This window comes from Dipodomys merriami, unplaced genomic scaffold (genome assembly GCF_024711535.1).
Source record: "Dipodomys merriami isolate MVZ:Mamm:240054 unplaced genomic scaffold, mDipMer1.0.p SCAF_16, whole genome shotgun sequence".
NCBI classification, from domain to species: Eukaryota; Metazoa; Chordata; class Mammalia; order Rodentia; family Heteromyidae; genus Dipodomys; species Dipodomys merriami.
This window is the reverse complement of record NW_027202937.1, coordinates 20599256-20626177: the sequence shown is the minus strand read 5'-3', so window position 1 is coordinate 20626177 and position 26922 is coordinate 20599256. Positions and strand designations below refer to the sequence as shown.

Sequence of the window (26922 nt, the reverse complement as noted above, 5' to 3'; positions counted from 1 at the left end):
GTTAACATCAAATATAAGATTTAAAACACCATTGGTTTTTATTAACAAGGTTTATTCAATTAAAATAAAAGGCCAATTTTTAGGGCTGTTTATTCTGTTCACTTTGTTTTAATCAAGTATACCTTTCACTAATGTCATATATATGTGTCTATGAAATATACTTTTCATGTAGTTCTTATTATGTAAATGTTTCATGTAGTTCTTATTATGTAAATGTTTTTAAGCATTCAAATTTTACATCAAATATTTGTCATAAGCAGCATATTAAAATTTAAAGAGTAACTTAAAAGACAAAATTCTTTTAAATTTGGGTAGTCCATATTTTTCACTTAGAATCCTGATTGGCAAATTTAAAACCTGTTACCAGCCTTTGTGTTAACAGCCCTGATTCCACAAATAGTAAATTTCTCCATTAAAAATATTAAAAACTTGAGAAATACTATTGCCCATACATTTTCTGGCATTATACCTGGTACTTTTATCATAATTACAAAGGTGGTCAAAAGCAGTTAAAAATTAGTTCACTTACCATAAGCCAAATGTGTATACTTAATCCTACTCTTTCCCAAAGTTTTTGTGTTGATTTTGGTCTGACAATATAAAACATAAGACACTTTTGTACGTACTTAATGCTAAAACTACGGATGACACTTTCAAGGGCAAAGCAGAACTAGAGCTTGAGAGTTCTAGTCACTGAACTCTGCCCTCCACTGCTCCATCATACCATCTGGCTGAACACTGACATTTCATAGTTTATACAAGTGCAAAGATACCTACCTACATGAGTTTAAAAATTGATCTTCACAAAAGAAATAAAAAAAAGTTATATACAACATTGGATTTGAAAAATACAAAAATATTTCTGTCATGCTGATAATTTCATATGTATACACATGCAGAAGTTCCAACTCAGTTTTCTGGAGTCACTGCTTGTGTGATTTAATATGAACACACTGTCACTAAGTTTCCACGCTGACAGACGAGGTGTATTCAAAGTATTTCCTATACTAAATACTGCAACAGTCTCTGCATGTATAAATGCCAGTTATACTAACCTTTGTTCTACGTGATTAAAAGTTACGTCTTAAGCAAGCCAACGTTAGTGCACTAAAACCCACAACGGTTCAGCAATCTATATCCTTATATAGAGAAATCCAAAATGTACAAAATACAGCTATAAAAGCAAGGAACAATGCCATGCAAGATTTTAGACTAAAAACTGCATAGAAATGCAATTTAAAACAGCAAACTCAAATATATGTAACAATAAAAAGGTCAACACATTTTACAAGGATTTAGAAAAGGAGATACATTCTCTTTGCTGGTATAATGGTATATAAATCAGATCTTCAAATCTAAAGGAACAAGTCAGCTGTCCTCAAGAAATTAGCTGTAACGAAAAAGAAACACTATTTTACCATATACAGCAAATACTATCAAGTACACATATACCATAAAAGCTTATCCCATTTCTTCACATCTTACTACTGGCCTTGGGAAAGCAGTTGGGATAACACAGAATGATAGCTACTGCTGGTCAGGAAGTGGCCCTCAAGCTGTTGCCTGCCTAAGGAGATACCAACTCACCAGGTTCCCAATCTAATCTGCGCTCAGTTTCTGTCAGTGACTCTGAGCTTTACTAAATGTATCTCCACGTTTACTATTAAAGAAATCTTAGGATCAGATATAGTACTTTGAAAATACAGTTAAGATGCATTATTTTTGTTTTCTACATCCAAAATAATTATGCTAGGAAAACAAATACCTCTTTTACAGTTGTTTTAATGAAGTCTTTTCTCTCGGTTAAATCATAAGCAGGATAATTTTCATATACCTATAGTAAAAGAAATATTAAAAATTCATATACCTATAGTAAAAGAAATATTAAAAATTCATTTAAAAATCATATTCAAGAGTTAAAAAATATTCTGCAATCAATTAGAAGGCCTTTACAAGAGCATCAATTAAGAACTTCCTGAATAACAGCTACCCTATTACCAAGAGGAAAGGTGCGCTCTCTCTCTCTCTCTCTATATATATATAAAATCTAAGGATGCATCAACAACTTTTCAGATTAGACCAGGTACCCATGGCTTGAGCTTGCAGTCTTAACTACCCAAGAGGCTAAAGGTTGTTTGGATCAGTTTCAGGCCAGCCAAGACACTTTTTCACCTGTTACCTAGTTATCACGAAGCCTAAGTAGCCAGACACTGATGGCTATTTGGGAGACTGAGATCTGAAGATCCCTGTTCAGAGCCTTACCTGGGGAGGAAAGTGATATTCTTCTCTCCAAGTAATCACCAATAAACCAGAAATGGAGCTGTGGTGAGCCTTGAGTCAAAAGAGCTCAGGGACAGTGCCCTGGCTGAGTTCAAGCCCTACCACCCCCCTAAAAAGGTCTAAAGTAACTGGCTCTTGCCCAGATGCATGCTTGGATAGTAAGCAAGATCCTATCTGTAGAAAAAAAATGTGAAGAGCTAGATACTGGTAAGCTCATGCCTGTAATCTTAATTACTCAGGAGGTTGAGATCTGAGGATAGTCCAAAACCTGCCCAGGCAGGAGAGTCCGTGAGATTCTTATCCCCTATTAACCAGCAAAATGCAGAAATTGGGCTATTAAGAGTACCTGTTGTGCAAGATCTAAAAAAAAAAAGATTCCTATGGGGTTTGAAATACATGAGTTTAAATTTTGTTCATCCCTACTTTATTCAATCTATTGTTCATAAAAGAATTCCATTAAGTTGAGACTATGACCATTTCAGGTGGTATCCTAGCAACTGTAAGAGTGACTTGACATGTAGTAGTTCAGCAGATATTTAATGAATATGCAAAATGTAGTGTCATATGAAAGAATGGGTGAAAAACTTCCAAGGCAAAATAATACTATCTAAACATTTAATTACCTCTTTACAAATCTGCTTCATTGTGACTTCTTCCAAGTTAGCATTGGCCAATAATTTCTTGACTGTTTCCTTTAGCTCTTCATCTGTAGGTGGTTTCTTCAATTTTTTAATTAAAGGTTCATCATCTGAACTATCCTCAGACTCACTTTCTAAAAGATATTAAATGTGAATAAAAATTTTTTTTCTTACATAGCAAAAACTAAGAACAAACTCTTATTCTCAAGTGAATATTAAGATACTATTCCCCATTATAAATCACTATTTAAAATAACTTTAAAAACAAATTTCCCAAAACATGCATTGAAAAATAGGTTACTTTGAAGGATTTTTAAAATCTGGCATGCTTCCATTCAATGTTCTGAAATTCATTGCTTCCGCACATATTTAAACATTATATCTTAAACTGCTGATGTATTTTTAGCAATACTGGTATTGGAACTCAGGCCCTTATGTTTGCTAAGCAAACTGAGTCTCACTCCAGCCCAGCAAGTGTCACAACTAACATACCTTTCTTCGAACTGTTTTGATTCTTCTTAGTAGTGCTGCTATCTGCCTTCTTAACATTAGCACTTTTCACAGACTTTTTACTTTTAGGTGTAGCTTTTGGTTTAGGTTTTTCTCTTTTAGAGGTCTTTTTTGGTGACTGCTGAAAAAGAAAGGATTGATGAGATGTATTTTTATTTCTCTCCTTCTATGCCTCTCAATATTAGGGAAATTGAATACTGAACTTGCAATCCTCCTGCCTCAGCCTCTAGAGAGATGGCATTACAGGCACGTAACACCACCACACCCATCTTAACTTTTGTGTGTATGTGCCAGTACTGGGCTTGCACTCTAGGCCTGGGCACTGTCCCCGAGCTCTTTGGTTGAAGAGTAGTACTCTACCATTTGAGCCATACCTCTAATTTCATCTTTTTGTGGTTAAGTGGAGATTAGAGTCTCTTGGACGTTCCTGACGGGGCTGGCTTTCAACTGCGATCCTCAGATCTTAGCCTCCTGATGCACTAGAATTACAAGTGTGAGCCACTAACACTTTATTTTTTAAGTACAAGTCCTTTAGACTGAAACATACTCATTTTTTCCAAAAATTAGATGAGCTCAGAATTTCTTAAAATGGACAACTAACCTACAGATATATGGATAGCAAGTTAACAGTGGGTGCCAATGGCTCTCACTGTAGGCTGAGATCTAAGGATCACAGTTCAAAGCCAGCCTGGACAGGAAAGTCTGTGAGACTTGTATTTCGAATTAACCCATTGTAAGTGTTAGTGGAGCTATGGCTCAAGTGGTAGAGCACTAGCCTTGAGCTGAAGTGCTGAAGCACAGGCCGAGTTCAAGCCCTACGACTGACAAAAAAAACTAATGCAATAGTTAAATTTTTGTGACAAACTTAAGGTACTGGTTTCAATTGATTAGTGATGACTTGGGAAATAATGTAAATTGAACAGAAAAAGCAAACTGTCACTGAAAAGAGTATCATCTAAGCAGAAGGTAATTGAACTCACATCTTACACTGTGGTTCTTCTACAGCTATTAAGAATCAATCTCCGTGAAATGTGATTCTTAAGTATAGGCAACTTTGGAAACTGAGGCATCTCAAAGATGTAAGTACTTAGGTACGAGACATGTATTAGTAAAGGCAGACATGGGCCATCAGTTGTAGTAGGTAACAGAAAAGACAAGTTAAACCATACCCAATTTCATCTCTTCTGTTGATGAAAATCTTGCTCTTGATCCTAAACCAAGCTCCAAAATCACCTCTCTAAAGCTTTTACAATACCAACTTGATGACTCCATACTCCATTATTCACCATTTTGTGGAAGAGATTGTCATGCAGTAAAAATACACGTGGGCTTCACAAACAAGTGATCAGAACCCAACACCTCACTAATTCTGCATTCTCAAGCATATCATACACCCTTCTCTTTGCCAGCTTCTTGCTCTAAATCTGGGGGTAACAATGGCATCTCTCTGAATACTCTCCTCTATCATTTACATCTCTCAGGCATTAAGGCACATTTTATTATTTATGTAAAAAATGCCTTATGGGATACACAGCAGCACAAGTCCAGCTGGTGAGCCCCAGGCCGGGGACCGGAAGCCAGAACCAGGCCTGGGAATCCAGTGCCTGAGCAACACAATCAACTCCTGAAGCTGAACAGAGGGGGGGAAAACAGGGAACTGCACCCCCTAGGAAACACACCCATGACAGCAAAAGATCTGGGTGTCCAGGGCAAGAGAACTAGAAACCCAAACCCCACCAGAACCTGACCCATATATTCCAGGCCGGGAATTGGACTACTCAGGCCACCAGCACCTGATAATAGTCAGCAGCTCAGGCTGGTAAGTGGCTCAGCGGTAGAGTGCTTGCCTTGTGTGCATGAGACCGTGGATCTGATTCCTCAGCACCACATAAGCAGAACGGGCCAGAAGTGGCGCTGTGGCTCAAATGGTAGGGCACTAGCCTTGAGCTGAAGAGCTGAGGAACAGCACCCAGGCCCAAAGTTCAGGCCCACAACTGGCCAAAAAAACAAAAACAAAAAAAACCCATCAGGAGCCCATAGCAGACTCCAGCAACTGGGAGAATACATCCAGCACACTCGATCTCGCTAAGAGCACCTGTAGGAGTAAACAGGAGCAGTCTAGGCCCCTCAGTCCTTCTAAAGGCGGGAACTGCCAGTGATCTACAGTGGAGAGCCGAGAGCCCTATGTGGGTCAGACCAGCAGCTGGAGGTTGACCCCAACAGAACCGAGACCAGGTATAGACTCACTCCACCGGCCCAGAAACAGCAATCAAGCAAGACAGACACTTATTGACCAAAACAAAATTTCAGATTAGTCTCCAATAATCCCTGAATCACCATGCAAAAATCACAGAGAAAAATGACAAGGTTTATCAACACCCAATAGCAAGCTACCCCCAAAGCCAGCAGCCACCCAGGGGAGAGCCCCAGTGGGAGCAAAGCAGGAATGGAAGACAAAAGCTACATCGAAGAGATGCTGGAGGCAATGACTCAAGAATTAAAGTGAGAAACCAGAAATTTAAAGAACACAGGGATGAACTATCCAAAGAGATGCAGGGTCTCAAACAGGAGGTGTACACAAAAATAGAGGCAGTACATATCTCGCTAAGAGGTGAGATTAGTACAAAAATAAAGGCAGTACATACCTCACTAAGAGGTGAGATTAGTACTTTGAGAACCAACATTGAATCCATAAATGAGTCCATTTCCTCCATGCAAACCACAATGGAAGCCACAGTTAACAGAACGAAATGGAATTTAGAATGTCAGATACAGAAGACAGAAGACACCAACTGGACCAAAAAAAAAATCACTTAAATTATGCCAAAGGGAAATCCAAGAGCAAGTGGATAGTGCCAAGAAATTTAACCTTCGTATAATTGGAGTGGACAAAGGTGAGGAATATCAAAGCAAGGGAATGCAACACCTATTCAACAAGATTATCAATGAACATTTCTCCCATCTTAAAAAAAAAATCTTACCTCCATAACAGAAACATACAGAACACCTAAGAAGCAGGATCCCAGGAGAAACACTTCTAGACACATTATAGTAAAAATGATAGATCTGAATAATAAGGAAACAATCTTGCATGCAGCAAAAATGAGCTATACTACAATGGGAAAAAAATTAGAATCACTGCAGATCTCCACACAGACACTGAATGCAAGAAAGGCCTGGGAAAGTACCATCGGAGTCCTGAGAACCAATAACTGCCAGGCCAGACTGATATACACAGCAAAGCTAGTGTTCACATTTGATGGAGAATTGAAAATTTTTTTTTCAATTCTAAAAAGACTGATCTTTATTTTCACTACAATCCCAATCAAAAGTTTTTTTAATTGTGAAAATACTGGAGAGTTGAAAAATTTTAATAGTACAGAAAAACTAAATTCATAAACAATAGCCAGCATTACAAAGAATACTAAGAGGGGGAACACAACTTGAAGAAAGTAACCAGGAACAGGGACTGCACCAGACAGGTATTAATAGAAATCTAACTTAGTAATAAGCACAGGAGGAAAGAAAAGAAGAAAAACTTAGAAAAACAGGGAATGAGAGACCACAATGCATCTCTCTATAAGATCCTTAAATATTAATGGTCTTAATTCACCAACCAAAAGAAAAAGAACTGCAGATTGGACCAGAAACATGCTCCATCCATCTGTTGCCTTCAGGAGACCCATCTCTCAGCCAAACATACAAACTCAGAGTGAAGGGTTGGAAAAGGATCTGCCAATCAAATGCCCCCAGTAAGAAAGCAGGTGTAGCAGGTGTATCTGACAAAATAAACTTTTCATTAAAATCAATACAAAAAGACAAGGAAGGACACTACATTATTAACACAGGGAACAATCCAAGAGGAGGATATTACCGTTATCAACTTATACTTCCCAAACATTGGAGCACCCACATATGTTAAGGAAATACTCTCAAACTTACAGAATAAAATAGATCCCAATACGATAATACTAGGAGACTTTAACACTCTCACCAAAGGGCAGGTCTACCAACCAGAGGATTGGCAAATTAAGTGAGGCCTTACTTCAAGTGGAACTGACTGACATGTACTGAGTATTTCACCCTAAACACAGTACACATTCTTCTCAGAGCTCGTGGACCTTTCTCCAAAGTAGACCATATCATAGTTCATGCAAGGAATCAAGCTAGTTCTCATACTGCAGAAATTACTCAAATACATGGAAATTGAACTGCACACTTCTAAGCAACACCTGGGTAACAGAAGAAATTAAAAAGTTCCTACAATTCAATGAAAATGAGGACACATCATAAAGAAACTTGTGGGACACAGCAAAAGCAGTCCTGAGGGACAAATTTATCACCCTCAGTGCCCACATCAAGAAAATAGAGACAGACCAAGTAAATAATCTCACGTTGCAATTAAAGCAGCTAGAAAAACATGAAAAAAATGACACCTAGTTACTAAGCAAAGCCAGATAATCAAATTAGGAGCAGAATAAATGATAGAAAATAGGAAAATTATAAATAAAAAGCTGGTTCTTTGAAAAAATAAGTAAAATTGATATACCTTTGACAAGATTAATTAAGAAGAGAGGAAACCCAAATTAACAAGATCAGGGATGCCACGGTTTTGAAAAATACAAGTATCCAAGATATCCAAACAATTATAAAGGACTATTTTCAAAAATTATACTCTCTAAAGAAGGAAAACATAGCAGAAATGGATGTATTTTTAGAGAAATACAACTTGCCCAAACTGAGCAAAGAAGTAAATCAATTAAATAAGCCAATATCTTACAACGAGATACAGGAAGCAATCAGAAGTCTTCCAACAAGGAAAAGCCCAGGACCAGATGGATTCACAACAGAATTCTATTAAGACATTTAAAGAAGAACTAATTCCCATATTCCTCAAGCTCTTCAGAGAAGCAGAGGAGGGAGCTATCCCAAACTCATTCTACGATGCCAATATCACACTCATCCCCAAACCAGGCAAAGTCCCAACCAAACAAGAGTACAGATCAATCTCCTTGATGAGCACAGATGCAAAGATCCTTAACAAAATACTAGCTACAGAATCCAGAAACACATTAAAAAAAATCATACACTACGACCAGGTAGGCTTCATCCCAGAGATGCAGGGATGGTTTAACATACATAAATCAATAAATGTAATCCAACATATCAACAGAGCCAAGGTCAAGAATCACATGACTATCTCCACAGATGCAGAAAAGGCTTTTGATAAAATACAACATTCATTCATGTTAAAAGCTCAGGAGAAAATAGGAATAGAAGGAACATTCCTTATAAACAATAAAACCATATATGACAGACCAATAGCAAATAGTATAGTTAATGGGAAAAACTACGACCAGTTCTCCTAAAATCAGGAATAAGGCAAGGATGCCCACTTTCTCCACTCCTCTTCAGTATAGTTCTGGAACTCTTAGCCAGGGCAATAAAGCATGAAAAAGACATTAAAAGGATCCACATAGGGAAAGAAGAAGTTAAAACTATCCCTTTTTGCAGATGATATGATACTATACCTTCATGATCCCCAAAACTCCATCCCAAACTCTTAGAAATTATAAACCACTTTGGCAAAGTAGCAGGGTACAAAATCAACCCACAAAAATCAGTAGCCTTCCTGTACACTGACAATGTACAAGCAGAAAGGGAAATAAAGGAAGCAACCCCATTCACAATAACCCCCTCAAAAATAAAATATTTAGGAATTAACCAAAGATGTAAAAAAACTATTTAACGAAAACTATAGAAACTTAAAGAAATTACAGAAGACACTAGGAAATGCAAAGACCTTCCATGCTCTTGGATAGGCAGACTTAATACAGTGAAAATAGCAATACTGCCAAAATTAATATACAAATTCAATGCAATTCCTATTAAAATCCCAATGACATACATTTCTGAAATACAGAAAACAGTTCAAAAATTCATATGGAACAAAATAGCCAAAATAATTCTAGGCAAAAAAGACAACATGGGAGGGATCTTGATGCCGGACTTCAAACTCTACTATAGAGCCATAATAACAAAGACAGCATGGTACTTGCACAAAAACAGACCCCCGAAGACCAATGGAATAGAAGATCCAGAAATAAAACCACATGCCCACAGTCAGCTGATATTTGACAAAGGAGCCAAAGACATACAGTGGAAGAAACACAGCCTTTTCAACTACTGGTGCTGGGAAAACTGGGAGGCCACATGCAGAAAACTAAAAGTGGACCCCAGCCTATCACCATGCACTAACAACATCAACTCAAAATGGATTAAAGACCTTAACATCAAAACTAAATCTCTGAAAACTACTGCAGGACAGAGTAGGAAAGACACTTGAACTTATAGGCACAGGCAGGAACTTCCTGAATAGAGTTCCAGGGTCACAACAAATTGGAAAGAGACTTGAAAAATGGGACTACCTTAAAATAAAAAGTTTCTGCACAGCTAAAGACATAGCAACCAAGCTAGAAAGACAACCAACTAGGAAAACATTTACCAGCAATATATCAGACAAGGGGTTAATATCCAGTATATACAGGGAACTCAAGAAACTAATCCCTCCCAAACATAACAAACCAATTACTAAATGGGCAGGGGAACTAAAGAGACTTCTCAAATGAAGAAATAAAAATGGCAAAGAAACACATGAGGAAATGTTCACCATCCCTAGTTGTGAAGGAAATGCAAATAGACAACCCTGAGATACCACCTTACCACAGTCAGAATGGCCCACATCCTCAAGTCAGCCAACGACAAATGCTGGAGGGGACGCAGAGAAAGAGGAACCCTATTACACTGCTGGTGGGAATGTACACTTACACAACCACTTTGGAAAGCAGTCTGGAGGGTCTTCAGAAAACTAAATATTGACCTCCCTTATGACCCAGTCATACCACTTCTAGACATCTATCCTGAAGATTATAGTTCAAAGCCAGTCTTTAGGAAAAGTCCCTTTTCTCCCATTAACCACAAAAATGCTGGAAGTGGAGTTGTGGTTTATGTGGTAGAGTGCTATCCTTGAATGAATAAGCTAAGGGACAGCCTTAAGACCTGACTTCAAGTCTTAGTTGCCAGCATTAAAAATTTTAAAAAGCAGAATAAGGGAATGTAAAGTTCTGTAAGCAAACTTCTACCAATTAGTCTGAAGCAAAGACCTTTGGTTAGCTTCAGTGTGACTCCTACTGTATGAATTACTTAAAAAGAATGATGACTCTGTGCATTAAAACTATATACGAAGTGAAGGTTTAAAACTATAAAACGAATAAGAAGCTAAGCAGTATCATAACCTATGAATTATAAATTTAGATCTTTTATGACATAAAAATATGCAAAGAGGGCTGTGAAGGTGGCACAGTGGTAGACTGCTTGCCTTGCATGCATGAGGCCCTGGGTTCGATTCCTCAGCACTACATAGGCAGAAAAAGTCAGAAGTGGCACTGCGGCTCAGGTGGTAGAGTGCTAGGCTTGAGCTGAAGAGCTGAGGGACAGGACAGTGCCCAGGCCCCACAACCGACAAAAAAATAAATTTTAAAAAATATTCAAAGAATTTTTAAAAGTTGGCAGAAAATATGTGACGGCACAAAAACTGAAATATATCAGGGCTATAGGACTAGGACTATTATGCTCCCTCCAAACTTCACACTTGGATCCTGGAATGTCTCTTTTTCAGTACTCTACTGTAGTTTTCCTCTTCTTTGACCTTCCATCCCACCTACTAAAAGGAAATTTATGAAGTTAAAGACCTTGCCAATGATTTCTTGATCCATAGTACAAAGCTTAGAACCAGCACTTGGAAGCTACTATGCAATTTTTACTAAAACTGAAATGGGAAGTAAACCTTTAAAAAGCTCTTTGAATCCTAAAGTTCTATTTCATTTAAATCATCCAGTTTGCTATTATTTCGAATTAACAGCACCCAAAACTTGATCTTTATTATCACTGTTTTCTGTAGACTGTACATAACAGAAAGGAAGGAAAAAAATCCACAGACCATTAGATCAAAGATAGTCCTTGGTTCCTACTCATTTTACTGAAGCCCCAGTGAATTCAAAATACTGTATAAAATGGGAAATACGTTTTTACTAAGCATCTATCACCGAACGTTTTCTGTTAAGTGCCAGAAATAAATATTTTAAGCTTTATTGGCCACATCTTTACTGGCCACATACAATGTTTCATATTCTTTAGTTTTAAAAAAAGCCAAAACAATCATTTTTAAAATAGAAAAAAATATTTTCAGGTTGTGGACTGTACAAAACCAAAACTGAGGCTGGGAAGGTGGCTCAGTGGTAGAACGCTTGCTTCACACGCATGAGGCCCTGGGTTTGATTCCTCAGCACCACATGCGCAGAAACTGCCGGAAGTGGTGCTATGGCTCAAGTGGTAGAGCGCTAGCCTTGAGCTGAAGAGCTGAGGGACAGCGCCCAGGCCCAGAGTTCAGGCCCCACGACTGGACCCCCCCCCCCCCCAAAAAAAGAACAAATGCACAGTGAAAGTGCTCAGGTCCAAAGTTCAGGTCCCAGGACTGGTATGTACATACAACATAAACATACAGCAAATATTTTTAACAGGCTAAAAGACTCAAAGAGGTCTTTACCTCCTGCCCCAATGAGCACTGTTTGCTTTTTCTAGTTCTTTTTTTTTTGGTACCAGTACTGAGCCCTGTCTCTTAGCTATTTCATTCAAATGGGAGAACACTAGCCTTGAGCAAAAAAACTCAGGGCCAGGCCTAGTTAAAGGCTAAGGACTAGCACACAAACTCACTCAGGGCCTGGGTGCTGTCCATGAGCTCTTTTGTGCAAGGCCAGTGCTTTACTATTTTGAGCCACAGTGCTATTTTTGGCTTTCTGGTGGTTAATTGAAGATTATAGAGTCTCACTGACTTTACTGCCTGTGCTGGTTTTGACCTGCAATCCTCAAATCTCAGCCTCCTAAAGAGCTGATTACAGGTGTGGGCCACCAGTACCTGGCTTAGGAATGTTCTTAATGTTTATTGCTGGTCATTTTCTGTAAATGGTTGATTTTTGCTGCTCTTTGGGTTTTAGTTCTTTTTGGTTGTACTAGGTTTGACCTCAGTTTCACACTTGCTAGGCAAGTACTGTGCCACTTGAGCCACTTTTTCAGCTCTTTTGTTGTCACTTACTTTGAGATAGGATCTTGCTTTGTTATGCCAGCCTGGACTATAATCCTATTTGTGCTTCTCTGTATCGATAGGATGATAGGATAACAGATGTTCACCACTGTGCTCAATCACTAGTTGAGATGAAACCTCAAACTTTTTTCAGGGCCAGGAGAGCTTACTGTCCCCCTTAGCTCTACTTCCCAAGTCTCTAGGATTATAAGCTTGAGCCATCACATCCAGTTTGTCCTATTAATATGTGGTTCTTCATATATTCATTTTGGAGTCCCTATAATGGACAACTGAGCCTTTATAAAAGAAAAAAAAGTTGCCACAGAAATAGTATTGTTCTTATCAAAACTTACCTTTTGAAAGCAATCAGAAAGCTATGAGTAGGTACCATTATCACCCCTGTTTATTAATAGGAAACAGGTACAGTTTAAATAACTTGCCCAAGACCATGCAATGATAATTCAAGAGAGAGCTGGGATTTGAATGAAAATAAATTTCTGAAGCCTATCTTTGTCTCAAGAAGAAATTCAATTATTTATATACATGCTTTAACCCTGCTTTAAAAATAGCTTAGGAAATAGTGAATTGCATATAGTAGATGACGAAATATTTAAATGAGGAATATATTTAGAAATTTTCACAACTGCAAATGTACATGTAAGTTTTCTCGCTCATGTCTAATACATTAAAATTTCAGTGCTCAGATCTGTCATCTTCACACACCAAAAATAAAAATATTTATGAAGCACCTGCAAGCTTGTAATCTCTTTCTCTCTATCTATAATTGTAAAGCACTTCATACTTCATTTTATGGAAGTCCTTATAAAATTTGACATTAAAAGAATTTTCTTTGTACAAATTATTTAAAGATAAAAATTTTGAAGAACTAAAAAAAGAATTGTTACTTTTTAAAGTATAAACAGCACATGTATGCTTTCTACACCTTTAATCTAATTCTGTGGTGACCTTTTCCTGGGGAATATGTGACAGTGTCTGAAGAAATGTTTTGTTTTGGTTATCACACCTGGAGATTGGAGATGTCCCCCACTATAAGGGACTCATCTAGCATAAAATATCAAGCCAGTATTTAGTTCCGAAAAGATGTGAGATTTCACAATAAAGCAAGTTATGACCTCTAGAGGAAAAAAATACTGTCTACTGAAACATCATTAACAAGAACTTACCTATTTTTGCTCTCTTTCCATCTACTAGATCAACAGTTAAATCTTTTGGAAGCTTAACATTCTTAATATTTTATAAAATATTTCCAAATAGAAAATGTCAAGCACTCCTAAACAAAATAAAACTTCACACACTGATCAAATAAACTTCAAATACTTTTATTCCTATTAAATAATCTATACCAGGTTGAGGCAAAAATGATGGTCCTTAAACCCTTGCTTTTTACACATGATAAAGAGTTCAAGTCCATTATAAATGATTAATATACTCTCAAAGAATCTGTTTCTGTGTGTTCAGACTATGTATCCCTCCTGCTTCTTGTCGCATTTACCATTCTAGCCAGGTCTAGCTTAAGGAACACTTCACATGCAAGCCACACTATCCTTGAATATTTTCAACTTTCATACTATTGCATGGAAAACAAAGTGCTTTTTAAAAGAAAAGAAATGGAGCCAGGTGCTGGTGGCTTACGCTTATAATACTAGCTACTCTGGAAGGTGAGATCTAAGGACTGTGGGTCAATCTAGCACACCTGGGCAGGTAAGTCTGTGAGATTCTCATATCTAATAAAGTACTCAAAAAGGCTGGAAGTGGCATGGCACTGTGGCTCGCTAGCCTTCAGCAGAAGCAGCTCAGGGACAGTGCCCAGGCCTTGAGTTCAATCCCCAAGACTGGCAAGAAAAAAAAGTTTCTTAATCATTTTTGCATTTTCACCAATATGAACGAAACTGGTGGGTGGACTTACACACCAAGAATATTAATCTCTCCCTATGGGAAATATAATGAAATAGGACATTTTTACCTCCTCTTCACTTTCTTTGTCTTCATCATCTGAAGACTCTTCCTTATTTTTCTTTTCTTCTTCATCACTACTAGATTCATCTGATAGAATTTCAGGACATTTGGATTGCTTTGCTTTTCTTGCAGATCCAGAACTGTTCCGTTCCTTCTTACTGCCTTTGCTAGAATTTTTTTTAGATTTTGGCAATGGCTGCATAAAAAAAATTTTAAACAGTTAACACCAATAAGATATAATATTTCTAAGCCAATTAACTCTTAATTCTCAATTTCTACCTAGAAATATTTACAAGATTAGCAGCTTCACAAATTGATCTTAATGTGTCAGGTTAACTTAAAATTTCATTACCAATATTCTTCCACTTTGGTCCTAAATACCTCAAGAATAACTGCAAAGGCTGAGTATATATTCTAGGTTCTGACATGGGACTGGAAGCCAAGAGTACTATAGACCTCTTCTCAGCCAATAAGCTGTGTGGTAGTATGTGCCTGTCAACCCAACTACAGCGGAAGTATAAATATGAGGATTTCAGTCCAGGACATCCTAGGCAAGAAGATCATATATGTATGATAAAGGTAAAAGCTTGGCTTAAGTGGTAAAACACCTGCCTATCAAACACAAGGTCACCAAGTTCAGACACCAGTACCTTATATATACACAAAACCAGGTTCTGAAACTGGCTCTAAGCATTTTGAATATGGGTAGTCAATGGATACTCAACTATAGTTCGTAGTAATTTTAAGCAATACTTTTCATGTAACTAGCAAGACCACAAGACTTTTTCTTCCGGAGTATCTGTCACACGAAAATTAGGTGCCTGCTTTGTGTTTTCAGGCTAACTATGAACAGAATAAACCACAGAACAGTTTCTAACTTGTGCAAACATCCACTCTTCTAAAGGCCAACTTGGAAACAATAAGCCACCCCAGAAATTTTGTTAGTGGACTAGAAAGACATTTTCCCATAGAGCTATCTCCACAAAAGACAACTATTATAATGAATTTAATCTGAGTAAATCCTTTGTAGGAATCTTTGAGAAAGAAAATCTCACTATCCAAACACTTAATATTCACTATATGAATTCCAGATCTCAAATGTGTTGGAAAAATGTGGTTTCTCTCAATAGCTCAGGAACCAAATGCAGGTATTGAGGATTTAATATGAATACAGAATGAGAATGACTAGAAGACTGCTTGAGTACATCTATGTGAGAGTGTAAGAATGTTAGGATTCAATAATCAATCAAGAAAATGTAATTCCTCAAATAAATGAGAAAATGTAAAAGCAAAAATCAGGAAGTAATAATATATAGCTTTTAAGCCTTCCTACACTGGTTCTAAAAGCTGAATCAATGATCAAAGCACTCGTAACCTTTTACTGTCTCTCAGCTTTTTCCCTCATGGCTGGCAGTTTACACTTGAACCACACCTCCACTTCTGGCTTTTGCTGGTTAACTGAGATTAAGAGTCTCTTGGAATTGTCTGCCCAAAGTGGCTCTGAATCTTGATGCTCAGATCTCAGCCTCCCAAGTAGTTAGGATGGTAAGTGTAAGCCATCTGTACCCAGCCATTATTCTTTTTGGAAATAAAATCTGATTAACAAATAATCAAGACAATACAGTAAGACAGTGAAACCAAAGGCTGCTATTTAATAGTTCTTAAATTACTATACAGAAAAATGTAGTAATGACTTCACAGCATTTTTCATCATGACCAGAAGTACAAAATAGCATAAGCTTGACACCATCATATTAAGGAGGTATCAATCATCACAGGGTTACATATGAATTACTCTAAGAGTTTCTAAAAGAAAGGACAGAACATTAATTCTCCAAGTATTGTTCATGGAATATACAGTACCATGAGCCTTGAAGAATCTACAAAGTATTTTTGTAGTAATGATAATGTATTTGTTCTTTTCAGTGTGTTGAAATCTGTACTAACTGTAAACATGGCAAAACTACTAATGCCTAAGCACTAATCAAGGCATATTGGAATCAAGGCAGCAGCAAAGTGTACTAATAGCCATTATATTCATCATAAATACCTACTAGCAACAAATAAAAAACAATACTCCACTTAAAAATGTCCTTGATGAAACAATAAATATTAATTCTATCAACTCAATCCTTGAGGCACAGATCTTTACATTAACTATGACAAAACAGGAGACACACATACTGTGGCTACATATTGATTTTAAATGGTTTCCTCATGAAAACATTTGTGCAATAGTTTGAATTAAGCTAGCTAATACTTTCATAAACATTTTTTAAGGGGACTGAACCCATATTCTCATGCATACTGACTGGTAAGTGCTCTACCACTGAAATAGTATTTCAGATTTAGGTGTTTAAAAGAAATGTTCTTAAAAAAAAAAAAAGAACAGGTAAGCAAGGTGCTTGCTGGTGGCTTATGATTGTAACTTGAGCTATTTAGAAGATTGAGAATTGGAATATCAAGGTTCTAAGCCAAACTGGACAGAAGTTTGTAAAACTGTCTCTACAGAGGGAAGCTGGATGCAGTGGTACGTTGCTCACTTGTGATCCCAGCAATGACAGGAAGCCACAAGTAGGCACATCACAACTCAGGTTCCTGCCTGGGTGAAAATCAGAGAACCTATCTTAAAAATAACCAGTACTGGAGGTGTGGTTTAGTAGTATGGCCCTAGCCCAGCAAGCAAGACCCTGAAGGCAAACTCTTGTTCTGTCCCCTTGACCTCCAGGGAAATTGACAGTATTCATTACCAACAAATTTTACAACTTCAAATGGAAATGACAGTTGGAGAATTTCATACCATGAAAAGCCCATCTCCAAAACAACACAAAATCTCAAGTGGTACAGCATCAGTCTACCAAGCTTGAGTTTAAACCCGAGTACCACCCCCACCCGCACCCCCACCAAAAAGAACCTCACTTTGCCAGAAGGCTTTGGATGCATTAAGAAATTCAAAATCCTCTTTACAAGCTCACTATTTACTCCTGATCTTTCCAAATCAAGAACCTCACAGATGCTCTTTAACATGGCATTTCTGAATCTGAAAAAAGAAAAAAACAAGGTAATTATAGAGCTTATAACCATTCCCCACAACATAAAGGCAATAATCAACAAAATAGGCAGTTTATGTACATACATGAAAAAGCAGTCATATTTTTACATATCTTAAACTTTCTACTCAATAACTAATTATGGTTAGTAGGTAAGTATTACCAAATTAAGTTGGCTTTTGTGTGTCTGTGTTGTATATGTAGGTCCTGGGGCTTGAACCCAGGGCCCTGGGCCCTGAACTTTTTTGTTCAAGGTTAGCCTCTACCAGTTGAATACAGTTCCACTTCGAGCTTTTCGGTGTTTAATTAGAGATAGTGTCTTATGGACTTTTCCTGCCAGGGATGGCTCTGAACTACAATTCTCAGATCTCAGCCTCCTAAGCAGATAGGATTATAGGCATAAGCCATGATACCCAGAATACCAATTAAGTTTTAAATACAGCATAAGAATAAACTAATTTTAACTAAACTCATGGAGAAATTACATAAAAAGTTGCAAATTCATAGATGCAACAATTCTTACAGCTAATTGATGAATTAATTTTCCCTCAGCATTTGGACTAAAATGTCTGAATGGATACTAGGTCATTTTTATTATTTAAATTCTTAAATGATAGTCATTTAATAAAGGAAAACTCTTAAGAGTGTATCACCTCTTTCATGCGATTGTTTCTAACGCATTTATAAGATTATTTCTTTGTTGCTTTGTATGCCCCTCCCCCACAGTATAACCCCTGCTTTCACTGTATTTGATGTCGGTATAATTTGTAGTGGGGAAGGGAAAAAACAAGTCGTTTAAATAAGGATACAGGTGGACCCGTTGCAACAATGAGAAGTACAAGTTGTTATGTCGAAAACAAACTTTACAACTTTGGTGGGGGGAACGGGGAGGATTGGGTGGGGGGGTGGGGATGGGGGGAGGATAGGAAGGGATGGGAAGGGGAAACAAAGGAGGAGGCTACAATGCTTGATAAGAAATGTACTCATTATCTTGCCCATGTAATTACAACCCCTCTGTACAGTATTTTCACAATAAAAAATAAAAATTAAAAAAGAGTGTATCATCTTGATTGAACTATGATGTAGGACCATTTCTATCAAGTTATCACCAAAGTAGTTTACATAGTTTAAAAAGGAACAGTAGCCAGGCCCTGGTGATTCATGTCTATAATTTATCATGATTACTTAGGAGGCTGAGATCTGAGGATCCTGGAAAGTGAAAGATCTGAAGGAAAGTGAGTAAGACTTATCTTCAATTAGTCACCAATAAGCTGGAAGCGGAGCTGTGGCTCAAGTGATAAAGTTCAGGTGTTGAGGGGAAACAAAAAAACACAACTGAAGGCCAGTGCCTAGACTTTGGGTTCTAGCCCAAGTATTGGTGCAGAAAAAAAAAAAAAGGAACATAGTAAATGACAATAGAAATGTCAGATTCTTTACTACATTCCTTTTAGCTCGTCTGAATTTTGAACTCTGTAAATGATTAACCTGTGTGAAACACTCTTTTAGGAAATAAAAAACTAAGTACTTTCAGTAATCTTGATGGCCATTATTTTTTGGAAAGTAATTAACATCCTGAGTTAATGTAATCAAGTCTTGGTACCGAAAGAGCACAGAATCCACAGTCCACTGAAAATGAGAAATTATTTTTAAATATTAAAAAGTAAATAAAACACTTATCAAAACATGATTATTTACAAAACAACTTACTTTTTCAACATTTCTTCCTTCTTTTTATACTGGACACTTCCTTTTTCAAATGGAAAACCACTGAACTGACCTACATTCTTCTTTAATGAGGTTACCTGAAAATATTTTTCTCATCATTAATATTACCCAGAAATGTACAATAAGAATCCTTAAAGCCAACATCATGTCATATATCTCTAAGTTACAACAATTTATTCAGCATTTGTTGTTCCAAATTGGAAATATATTCGTTACTAAGAAAAAAATCATATAACAATTTGAGCCGGGCACAGGTGGCTCATGCCAGTAATCCTAGCTACTCAGGAGGCTGAGATCTGAGGAACTCCATCACTGTTCAAAGCTAGTCTGGGCAGGAAAATCTGTGATACTCTTATATATAATTAACCCACCAGAAAACTGGAAGTGGCACTGTTGCTCAAGTGGTAGAGCACTTGCTTTGAGCTGAAGAGCTCAGGGACAGTGCTCAGGCCCAGTGTTCAAGCCCCACAACTGACCAAAAAAGGAAAAGAAAATAACAATTTGAAGCTGGATGTGGTTACACATGCCTATCACAGCAAGTAATCAGGAGGTGGAGGCAGGAGGATCTCAAAACCACCAAGTTAGCCATTATTCAATCTCATCACAAAAAATAAAATGGCCAGGAGCATAACAAGTAGTAAAGAAATTGCCTAGAATGCTTGAGGTGCTAGTTTCAATCCCTAGTACCACAAAAAATAAGTTTGAATTTGAATGAATTTCCATCTGGGAATACTTACCGTGTTATCTGACAATACTGTATGAGGAAAGTAACTACAAAAACCTCTTTTCCATAAACAACAAACTCTAGTAATGTTTCTTTTTCAAATCAGGAGCAACTTTACTTTTTAAAAAGTAAAAAGAATAGTCAGTATTCCGAAAGGCTAATACCATTAATGAGTTAGGATGTTTGTAGAAAGTACTGTGAGGACTGAAATTAATCCATAGATTATAGTATGCCACAAATATTCTAACAACATCCACCTTTACCTTGCCAACACACAGCCCAAGAAAAGCTTCCTTAATTATATGAAATAAGTTGGGTGCTAGTGGCTCATGCCTATAATCCTAGCTACTCAGAAGGCTGAGATCTGAGGATTGCGATTAGAACCCTGCCTGGGCAGGAAAGTCTATGAGGTTCTTCATTTAGCTACCAGAAAACAGGAAGTGGTGCTGTGGCTCAAGTGGTAGAGCACTAGCCTTGGGCAGAAGCTCAGAGACAGTGCCCAGGCTCTCTGAGTTCAAGCCCATGACCGACCAAAAAAATAAAATAAAAATTATATGAAATAGTTGTAAGTATAATAACAAGTCCTTTGGCCAAGAATTGCCATTCAGTTTTTATCAGGTATTTGTTCAAAATGAGATACAATTATGTTGAATCATTTAAAAATTCTTCCAGTAAGTTGGGCACTGGTTGCTCACACCTTCAATCCTAGCTACTTAGGAGGTTGAGATTTGAAGATCATGGTTTGAAGCCAGCTCAGGAAGGAAAATCTCTGTGACTCTTATCTCCAATAAACTACTAAAAAAGCTCTAAGTGGTAGAGTGCCAGCCTTGAGCAAAACAAATCTCAAGGATAGCACCCAGGTGGCAAATTCAAGCTCCAGGATTGACACCCCAAAAACAAGGAAGTATTCCAATAATTCCAAACTTAAAGGGCATTAAAATCATCATAGTACAGATTTTATAATTTGAAATTTAAGTACAAATAAATTACATTGCCATTTTTTATGGCAGTGCTGGGCTCCAGTGCTTTATACACATTTTTTGGACAAGCACACTATCACTAAGCCCCAAACTGGAGTAAAAATAACCGCACTAAATAAAATGAACTTCAAGGAAACAAGCAAACAAACTGAGCTGAAACTATAGTCCTAATTGCTTAGACTCAGCTACGGAACCTGTAATGTCATTTAGTTTTTGTCACTCACTCGCCGGTGTGGTATAGAAATTATGCTAGTTGATTATTAACATCTTACTGGATTAACATTAGGGTTTTATTCTGAAATATTTGAAAATATAAACAAGCAATCAGATTAAAGGCATAAAGACTTACTGTGCCTGGTCTGTTGTAAAGCAGTTTATGCAGATTTCGAAGTTCATCTGTTTTCTTCTTACTCAAAAAGAAATGTATCCTTTCAATTTCACAAAGTTTCTGCCCTTTTCCTGTTAAAAAAGACATAATCAAATACTCGCTGCTATTAGTACACTTACAAAATTTAGTAAGAATTTAATGTGAATTGTGTTTACATCATTATTTCTATGTAACTTTGACCAAGTGGGGCAAATAAAACAAAATTATGCCAAAAGAACGTTATTTCTTCAACACTAAACACCCTGCTAATAAGCACCAATAAACATCATTAGGCTATCTGGGGATTTTTACTGTAAAATGAAAGTAATATAAACTTACCTTGCGCAATAGTAAATGGTTCTCTCTGTAATGAAGACACTTGCATTGTCAACCTCTCTACTTTTTTCTTTTCCCTCTTGCCTTCTACGATGAGACTCTTTTCTAGAAATTAAATATTTCTTACATTAAAAAAAGGTAAAGGAATTAACTTTATTGTTAACATGTAGGAAAAAAGATTACTAAATCTAACACTTTATTCTTTTTCTGGGCATGGTTTTGAGAACTGTGCCATTTACCACCAGCAGACAAAAAAGTGAAAAACCATTTCCTATGAAAAATCATCTAGGGCTTAGCTGTAGAATGCTTGCCTCAGTACCACATAAACAGAAAATGCCAGAAGTGGTGTTGTGGCTCAAGTGGTAGAGTGCTAGCCTTGAGCAAAAGAAGCTCAGGGACAGTGCCCAGCCCCTGCATTCAAGCCCCCAGGACCAGAAAAAAGAAAGATAAAACATATTAAGGAAGGAGAACACAAGTAAGGACAGGAGATATAGCATAGCTCAATAGTAAAATGCTTGCCTAGAACTCTTAGAAGCCCTAAGTCCTAGGTTTAAACCCAACATTAGCGGGTGGGAGAGGGGGTAAGATCTGAAGTTCTGTGAATTCAAGAGTTATTTTTGGACTAGAGCTTTGAAGGACAGGTAAGGGATGTAAAGATCTTCACATAAAATTCACATAAAATGCAGGTATATTGTGATAATAGCCAACAAGAACAGGGAAGCATAATAGAGGAATCTTATCACTCAATTTCCTCTCCCTCAGTGATTTAAACTACCCACTTCCTTCTGATCATCTAAACTTCACAATCTAGTTCCAGGCCAGAGATTTTTTTTTTCCCCCCCCTGGGAGTTGGACCAACAAATAAATGCTTGGCTGCCATCTGGACAGCTTCACTCCATGTCCTAAGGCATCTAAAGAAACTCAATATATCCAAAACCGAAGTTATAATCAGCTTCTAACTTGCACATCTCTGCAAACTTTCCAGAAAACAAAACCGTTCAACTAGATGCCAAAGTCGAAAAGCTACTAGTCATCTTTATACTAACAATTTCCCTTCCCCTAATAATTGCCAATTCCGAATGAAAGTAAAATATTCTTGACTAACAGAAGAAAAACTTTTGCAATTCTAGTCTCACATCTCAAATGAGTAAAAGGAGTAATAATGAATCAGAGCTATAAACCTGCTGTAAGTTTACTTTTTTTAGTAATTTTTAAAATTAACTAATCTGGCTTCTTGGCCACTGACTGCAAGCTCTCCATTTACAGATCTCTTAAGTTTTCCTGACCAAGAAAATTCATCATCTGTAGTACTTGAAGCCTGCCCTTTAAAGATTGAAGAATTGAAATCAATTTGCTGAGAAACTCTTGGCTAGTAGGGGGATACTACAAGCCAACTCTCAGTTGTTATATCCTAAGTAACCTAAAAATAATTTATATCAAACAATTTATATTAAAATTTAAAAGCAATGCTGTATTCAAATATGAACATACTCCTGGTCTTGGGGGCACATATCACTTTAAGCAAAAGTCATACCTTGTAAATCTTCACCCAGATTGTATTATGCTGATTTCAACACTTATGTAGACTTTAAAAAAAAAATTAAGCCTGGTGCCAGTGGCTCACACCTGTAATCTTCTCTACTCAGGAGGCTAAGATCTGAGTGGCTGGCTGAGGCCAGGAAAGTCTATGAGTCTGTTATCTCCTATTAACCACCAAAGCCGGAGGTGGAGCTGTGGCTCAAGTGGCAAAGTGCCAGCCTTGAGCAAAAAAAAAACTAAGGGCGACCAGGCCCCGAGTTCAAGTCCTAGTACTGACATTAAAAAAAGAAAAAGTTTGGGAAAGATTTATCAAACTCATCCCACGACGAGCTGAGTTACAGCCACACCCAAAATAAATAAAACTAGACTGGACTATCAGCAAAGAATGCTAAGACTGGAGACTCAGGCAGTCGGTGGACCTCAAAGAGGACCGTTCATCTGGTGCAAAAAACACAAAGCAGCCTAGCTGTGCCGCCCGGTCAAACAAGGGTTAATAATGACATTGTTTCAGGGCAGATTTCACTCTAAAGCCGAGACAGCTGCGCCTTCACGCTTAACTTATTTTCACAGTTCCTCTTCTCATTTTTAACGACTTTCTCGAAGAGCCGCTACTTTCACTGGTGTGTCCCAGCGAAAACTCTCCTTTGAAGAGAACCACCTCTGCTGAAAGGCAGCGAATACGGTTTCAGAAAGAGTAAGAAAAAAAAAAAAACCACTTCCGGGGCTAACATTCCTGAGTTCAGTCTTGGCGTACGACACGAGACTACGGTCACTTCCAAAGGCACGGGGATGCATCGTGAAATCAGCAGAACGGAAAACGTCCACCCAGCGGCTCGTCCAGGAGACACCCAAGCCGGGCTTCAATCGAAAAAAGCCCAACAACTCCCACCAACCTGCGACGGACACGGACCGGCTGCCAACCCTCCCAGGACGCTGAACGCCCGGGGATGCGGGCAGGCAGCAAGTCCGGTCGCCCGAGGCGGCCGGGACTCACGATCGCCCAACAGCCACCGTTTTTTTAAAGATGTTGCATGCATTCTTGCTTTAACAAAAAACAAACAAAACAACCACTGTGATCGTTGAACGCCTTTGGGGCGCCAACAAGACCTAAGAGAGCAGCAACTGAACCTGCGGAAATGAAGCCACCTGGCGCCCAGGGGGTGCGCCTTCCTCCCCACCTTTCTCTTCCTCCTCCTCCTCCTCCTCCTCGTCGTCGTCGTCGTCCTCCTCCTCCTCCTCTTCGCTCTCCTCCCGGGGACCGGGCATGTCGGGTTCTTTCTCGGACGCGGGGGCCACGGGGGTCTCCTCTCCCTCCGCAGCTGGCGCCGAGGAGGACATGCTGGGGACCTGCGGAGGAAGCCGGACGCCGCGCTCGGGGTTCTGGCTCCGGCGGGCAGGACTGGGCGGCCGCCGTGGGGAACCAGACCCGAGTGGCCTCCTTCCCCCCGCCCCCCGGAGCAAGGACGCCGGAGCCCCGGGGCCGCTCCCGTCCCGCGCCGGCCGCCCGCCCGCCCTCCCCGGCCCGGCCCGCGTCCCCTCCCCCGCGCCAGGCCTGCGTCCGAATGGCCTCGTCCCTCCACCCCCCCCCCGTCGGCCGCAGCGGGGACGGCCGAGCCTCCCCGGCCGCGGTCCTCACCGCGGAGTCCTGGCCGCCGCGAGCCTGGAAGCTGAAGAGCACGAGGAGGCTGCGCGCGGCTCACGGAGGCCGAGCCGAGGCGAAGGCGCGCACGGGCTGCGGGATCCGTGTGACGCTCGCGCCGCGCGCTCGGATCCCCTGAATCAACAAGATTTTCAAAATGGCGGTTCGGGAAGGAAAGCGGGAAGGCAGCGGCCAATCCGGGCCGTGAGCTGGGAGTTGGCGGGCGCCCGGTGAGGAGGCGGGGCGGCCCGCGTCTTCGCGGGAAAACACGGGCGGATGGGAGGGCGGGACCTGAGCTCGGGGGGGCGGGGCCTGGACCCAGAGTAAGAGGCGGCGGGCACCCGCAGGAGGCCTAGACTGGAGGGCGGGACGAAGGCCTGGGTGGTGGGCGGGGTCTGAGCCCAGGGCGGGAGCTCTGGACCCGGGTGGGAGGCGGGGCCTGCACGGGGACTGAGCTAGTGGAGGCGTAGCGTGCTGGGCGGGGCCTAGGAAAGGGGCGGGGTCTGGAATGTTTGGAAAGGTGGAAGGGCCTGAGCTGAGTCAGGGGCGGGGTGGGGGCTGGATCTGAGCTGAAAGGTAAGGCCTAGGTTTTGGCGGGTGGGCGGGGCCTGCGCCCGAGTGGGCGGGGCCTGGGCGGGAGGGCGGGGCCTGGGCGGGAGGGCGGGGCCTGGGCGGGAGGGCGGGGCCTGGGTGGCGACCCGGGGGTCTTCCCTGCCTAGGCGGGACGGGCGCGCGGCCCTGCCCAGCTCCAGCTCGCCTGTTCCCGGACGCTGACCGGTGCTCCAGCTGGGATTAGTATCAAGCTGCGTTTTGGACAGCTCGCGGGAGCTGACGGAGGAAGGGCGCTAGAGGGCCTGCGAGTATATTGTCTCCTGATTTGTGCCATGCTGGGCGCAGAGGGAGGCAGCGTTGGTGGTCAAGTGCCTTCGCTGTCCTGAGTATCTCACCGAGACGGGAGAGGATACTAAATGACTTGATCTACGGCTCATTCTGCAGGATGTCACCCCTCGTGTGCTCTAGTTCTGGGGACCCCTCCCCACCGGCCTGTAAAGTGCACCGTAAGGAAAAAGACCACTATTAAGGCTTCTCCAGACCAGAGATAGTCACATGCCTGACAATGTAAATGCATCGCGCGCTCTGTCTGTCTGTCTCTCTCTCTCTCCCCTTCCCACCTCTCTTTCTTATAGAAGAAATAAAGAAATAAGGCCTTTATACATTCCAGACCCTCTGATCAAGAACTTATCGTCTGCAGATACCTTTTAAACCACACTTCAAAGACCCAACGTGATTCTCCCCCTCTACATGTAATTTTCTTCGTTTCCCACCCCTTCGACTCCTGAACTACTAACTACTCCAAGAATTCTTTTACTCAGTGCCACGTAGTGGAAATATGATTTGTTCCCGATACTTGAATAGACTTCAGGTTACAGGGCAAAAATTACACATTTTCTTTTAATCCTTCCTTTTCCTTTTATTCTTCTACCCAACATTTCCACTCTCAAATTTTAGATCATTCCCCACTCTACTGATATGCCTTGAATCCTATGTCATCTCTGCTTTGGATTGTTACTGGTCAGCCTCCATCTTGCTACCTGATACCTCCTCTCATTCAGCAGCTAAGATTATCTTTAAAGGAAAAAAGTTGCCCTAACGGAGTACTTGTTTACTTAGAATCTCCAGTGGCTCTTCATCATATTTGGAATGAAACCTACAATCTTTATCATGATTTATAAAGCCTTACATAAGCTGTATATATGATATATTGTGTATATATAGGATACATATAAAATTTATATACTCAGACATACTGCTGAGATGCTCTGATATCACTCAGACAGGGCAGACACACAAGACTTCTTCTGGTGTTCCTGGATTAGGCCAAGTTATTCCCACTTTGAGGCTTTACAGTTCTTCCCCATGAGTCACTGGAAGCTGAGGCAGGAATAACTGCTGACCACCTTGAAGCTTACACTCTAGTTGAGACTCAATAAGCATGGCATATATTGTATGAAGTAGTG

The 26922-nt window shown here is 39.7% G+C and overlaps 2 protein-coding genes across 3 annotated transcripts in view; one reads left to right on the top strand and one right to left on the bottom strand.

The window, feature by feature from the left end:
* Window positions 1-35: 35 nt before the first annotated feature.
* Window positions 36-25015, bottom strand: Dek (DEK proto-oncogene). 2 transcript variants are annotated; one of them, XM_070024485.1, is made up of 11 exons: window positions 24902-25015; window positions 24444-24612; window positions 21730-21831; window positions 21373-21482; window positions 19302-19396; window positions 17464-17584; window positions 14552-14740; window positions 3411-3549; window positions 2904-3052; window positions 1766-1834; window positions 36-1390 (listed from the first exon to the last, which is right to left on the bottom strand). In XM_070024485.1, the coding sequence occupies exons 2-11, from the start codon at window positions 24601-24603 to the stop codon at window positions 1379-1381; spliced, it is 1146 nt and encodes a 381-aa protein (XP_069880586.1). In that variant the 5' UTR covers window positions 24604-24612; window positions 24902-25015; the 3' UTR covers window positions 36-1378. The 2 variants fall into 2 exon arrangements, with proteins under 2 accessions (XP_069880586.1, XP_069880587.1); XM_070024486.1 differs by having other exon boundaries at window positions 3411-3546.
* The window catches only part of Rnf144b (ring finger protein 144B), a 163725-nt gene continuing 161817 nt past the window's right edge, over window positions 25015-26922 (top strand). The window contains exon 1 of the mRNA XM_070024498.1: window positions 25015-25134. The gene's annotated coding sequence lies outside the window, so the exon portion shown is untranslated. The remainder of the gene's footprint in view (window positions 25135-26922) is intronic.

What these genes read in the sequence shown, in the direction of transcription:
- Dek (XM_070024485.1), bottom strand. Translation starts at nt 24,603, where the DNA reads ATGTCCTCCTCGGCGCCAGCTGCGGAGGGAGAGGAGACCCCCGTGGCC. An exon ending in GGAGGAGGAGGAAGAGAAAG is followed by an intron (nt 21,832 to 24,443) that starts GTGGGGAGGAAG and finishes TTTAATTTCTAG; the next exon opens with AAAAGAGTCTCATCGTAGAA. An exon ending in ACAAAGAAAGTGAAGAGGAG is followed by an intron (nt 3,550 to 14,551) that starts GTAAAAATGTCC and finishes TTTCTTTTTCAG; the next exon opens with CAGTCACCAAAAAAGACCTC.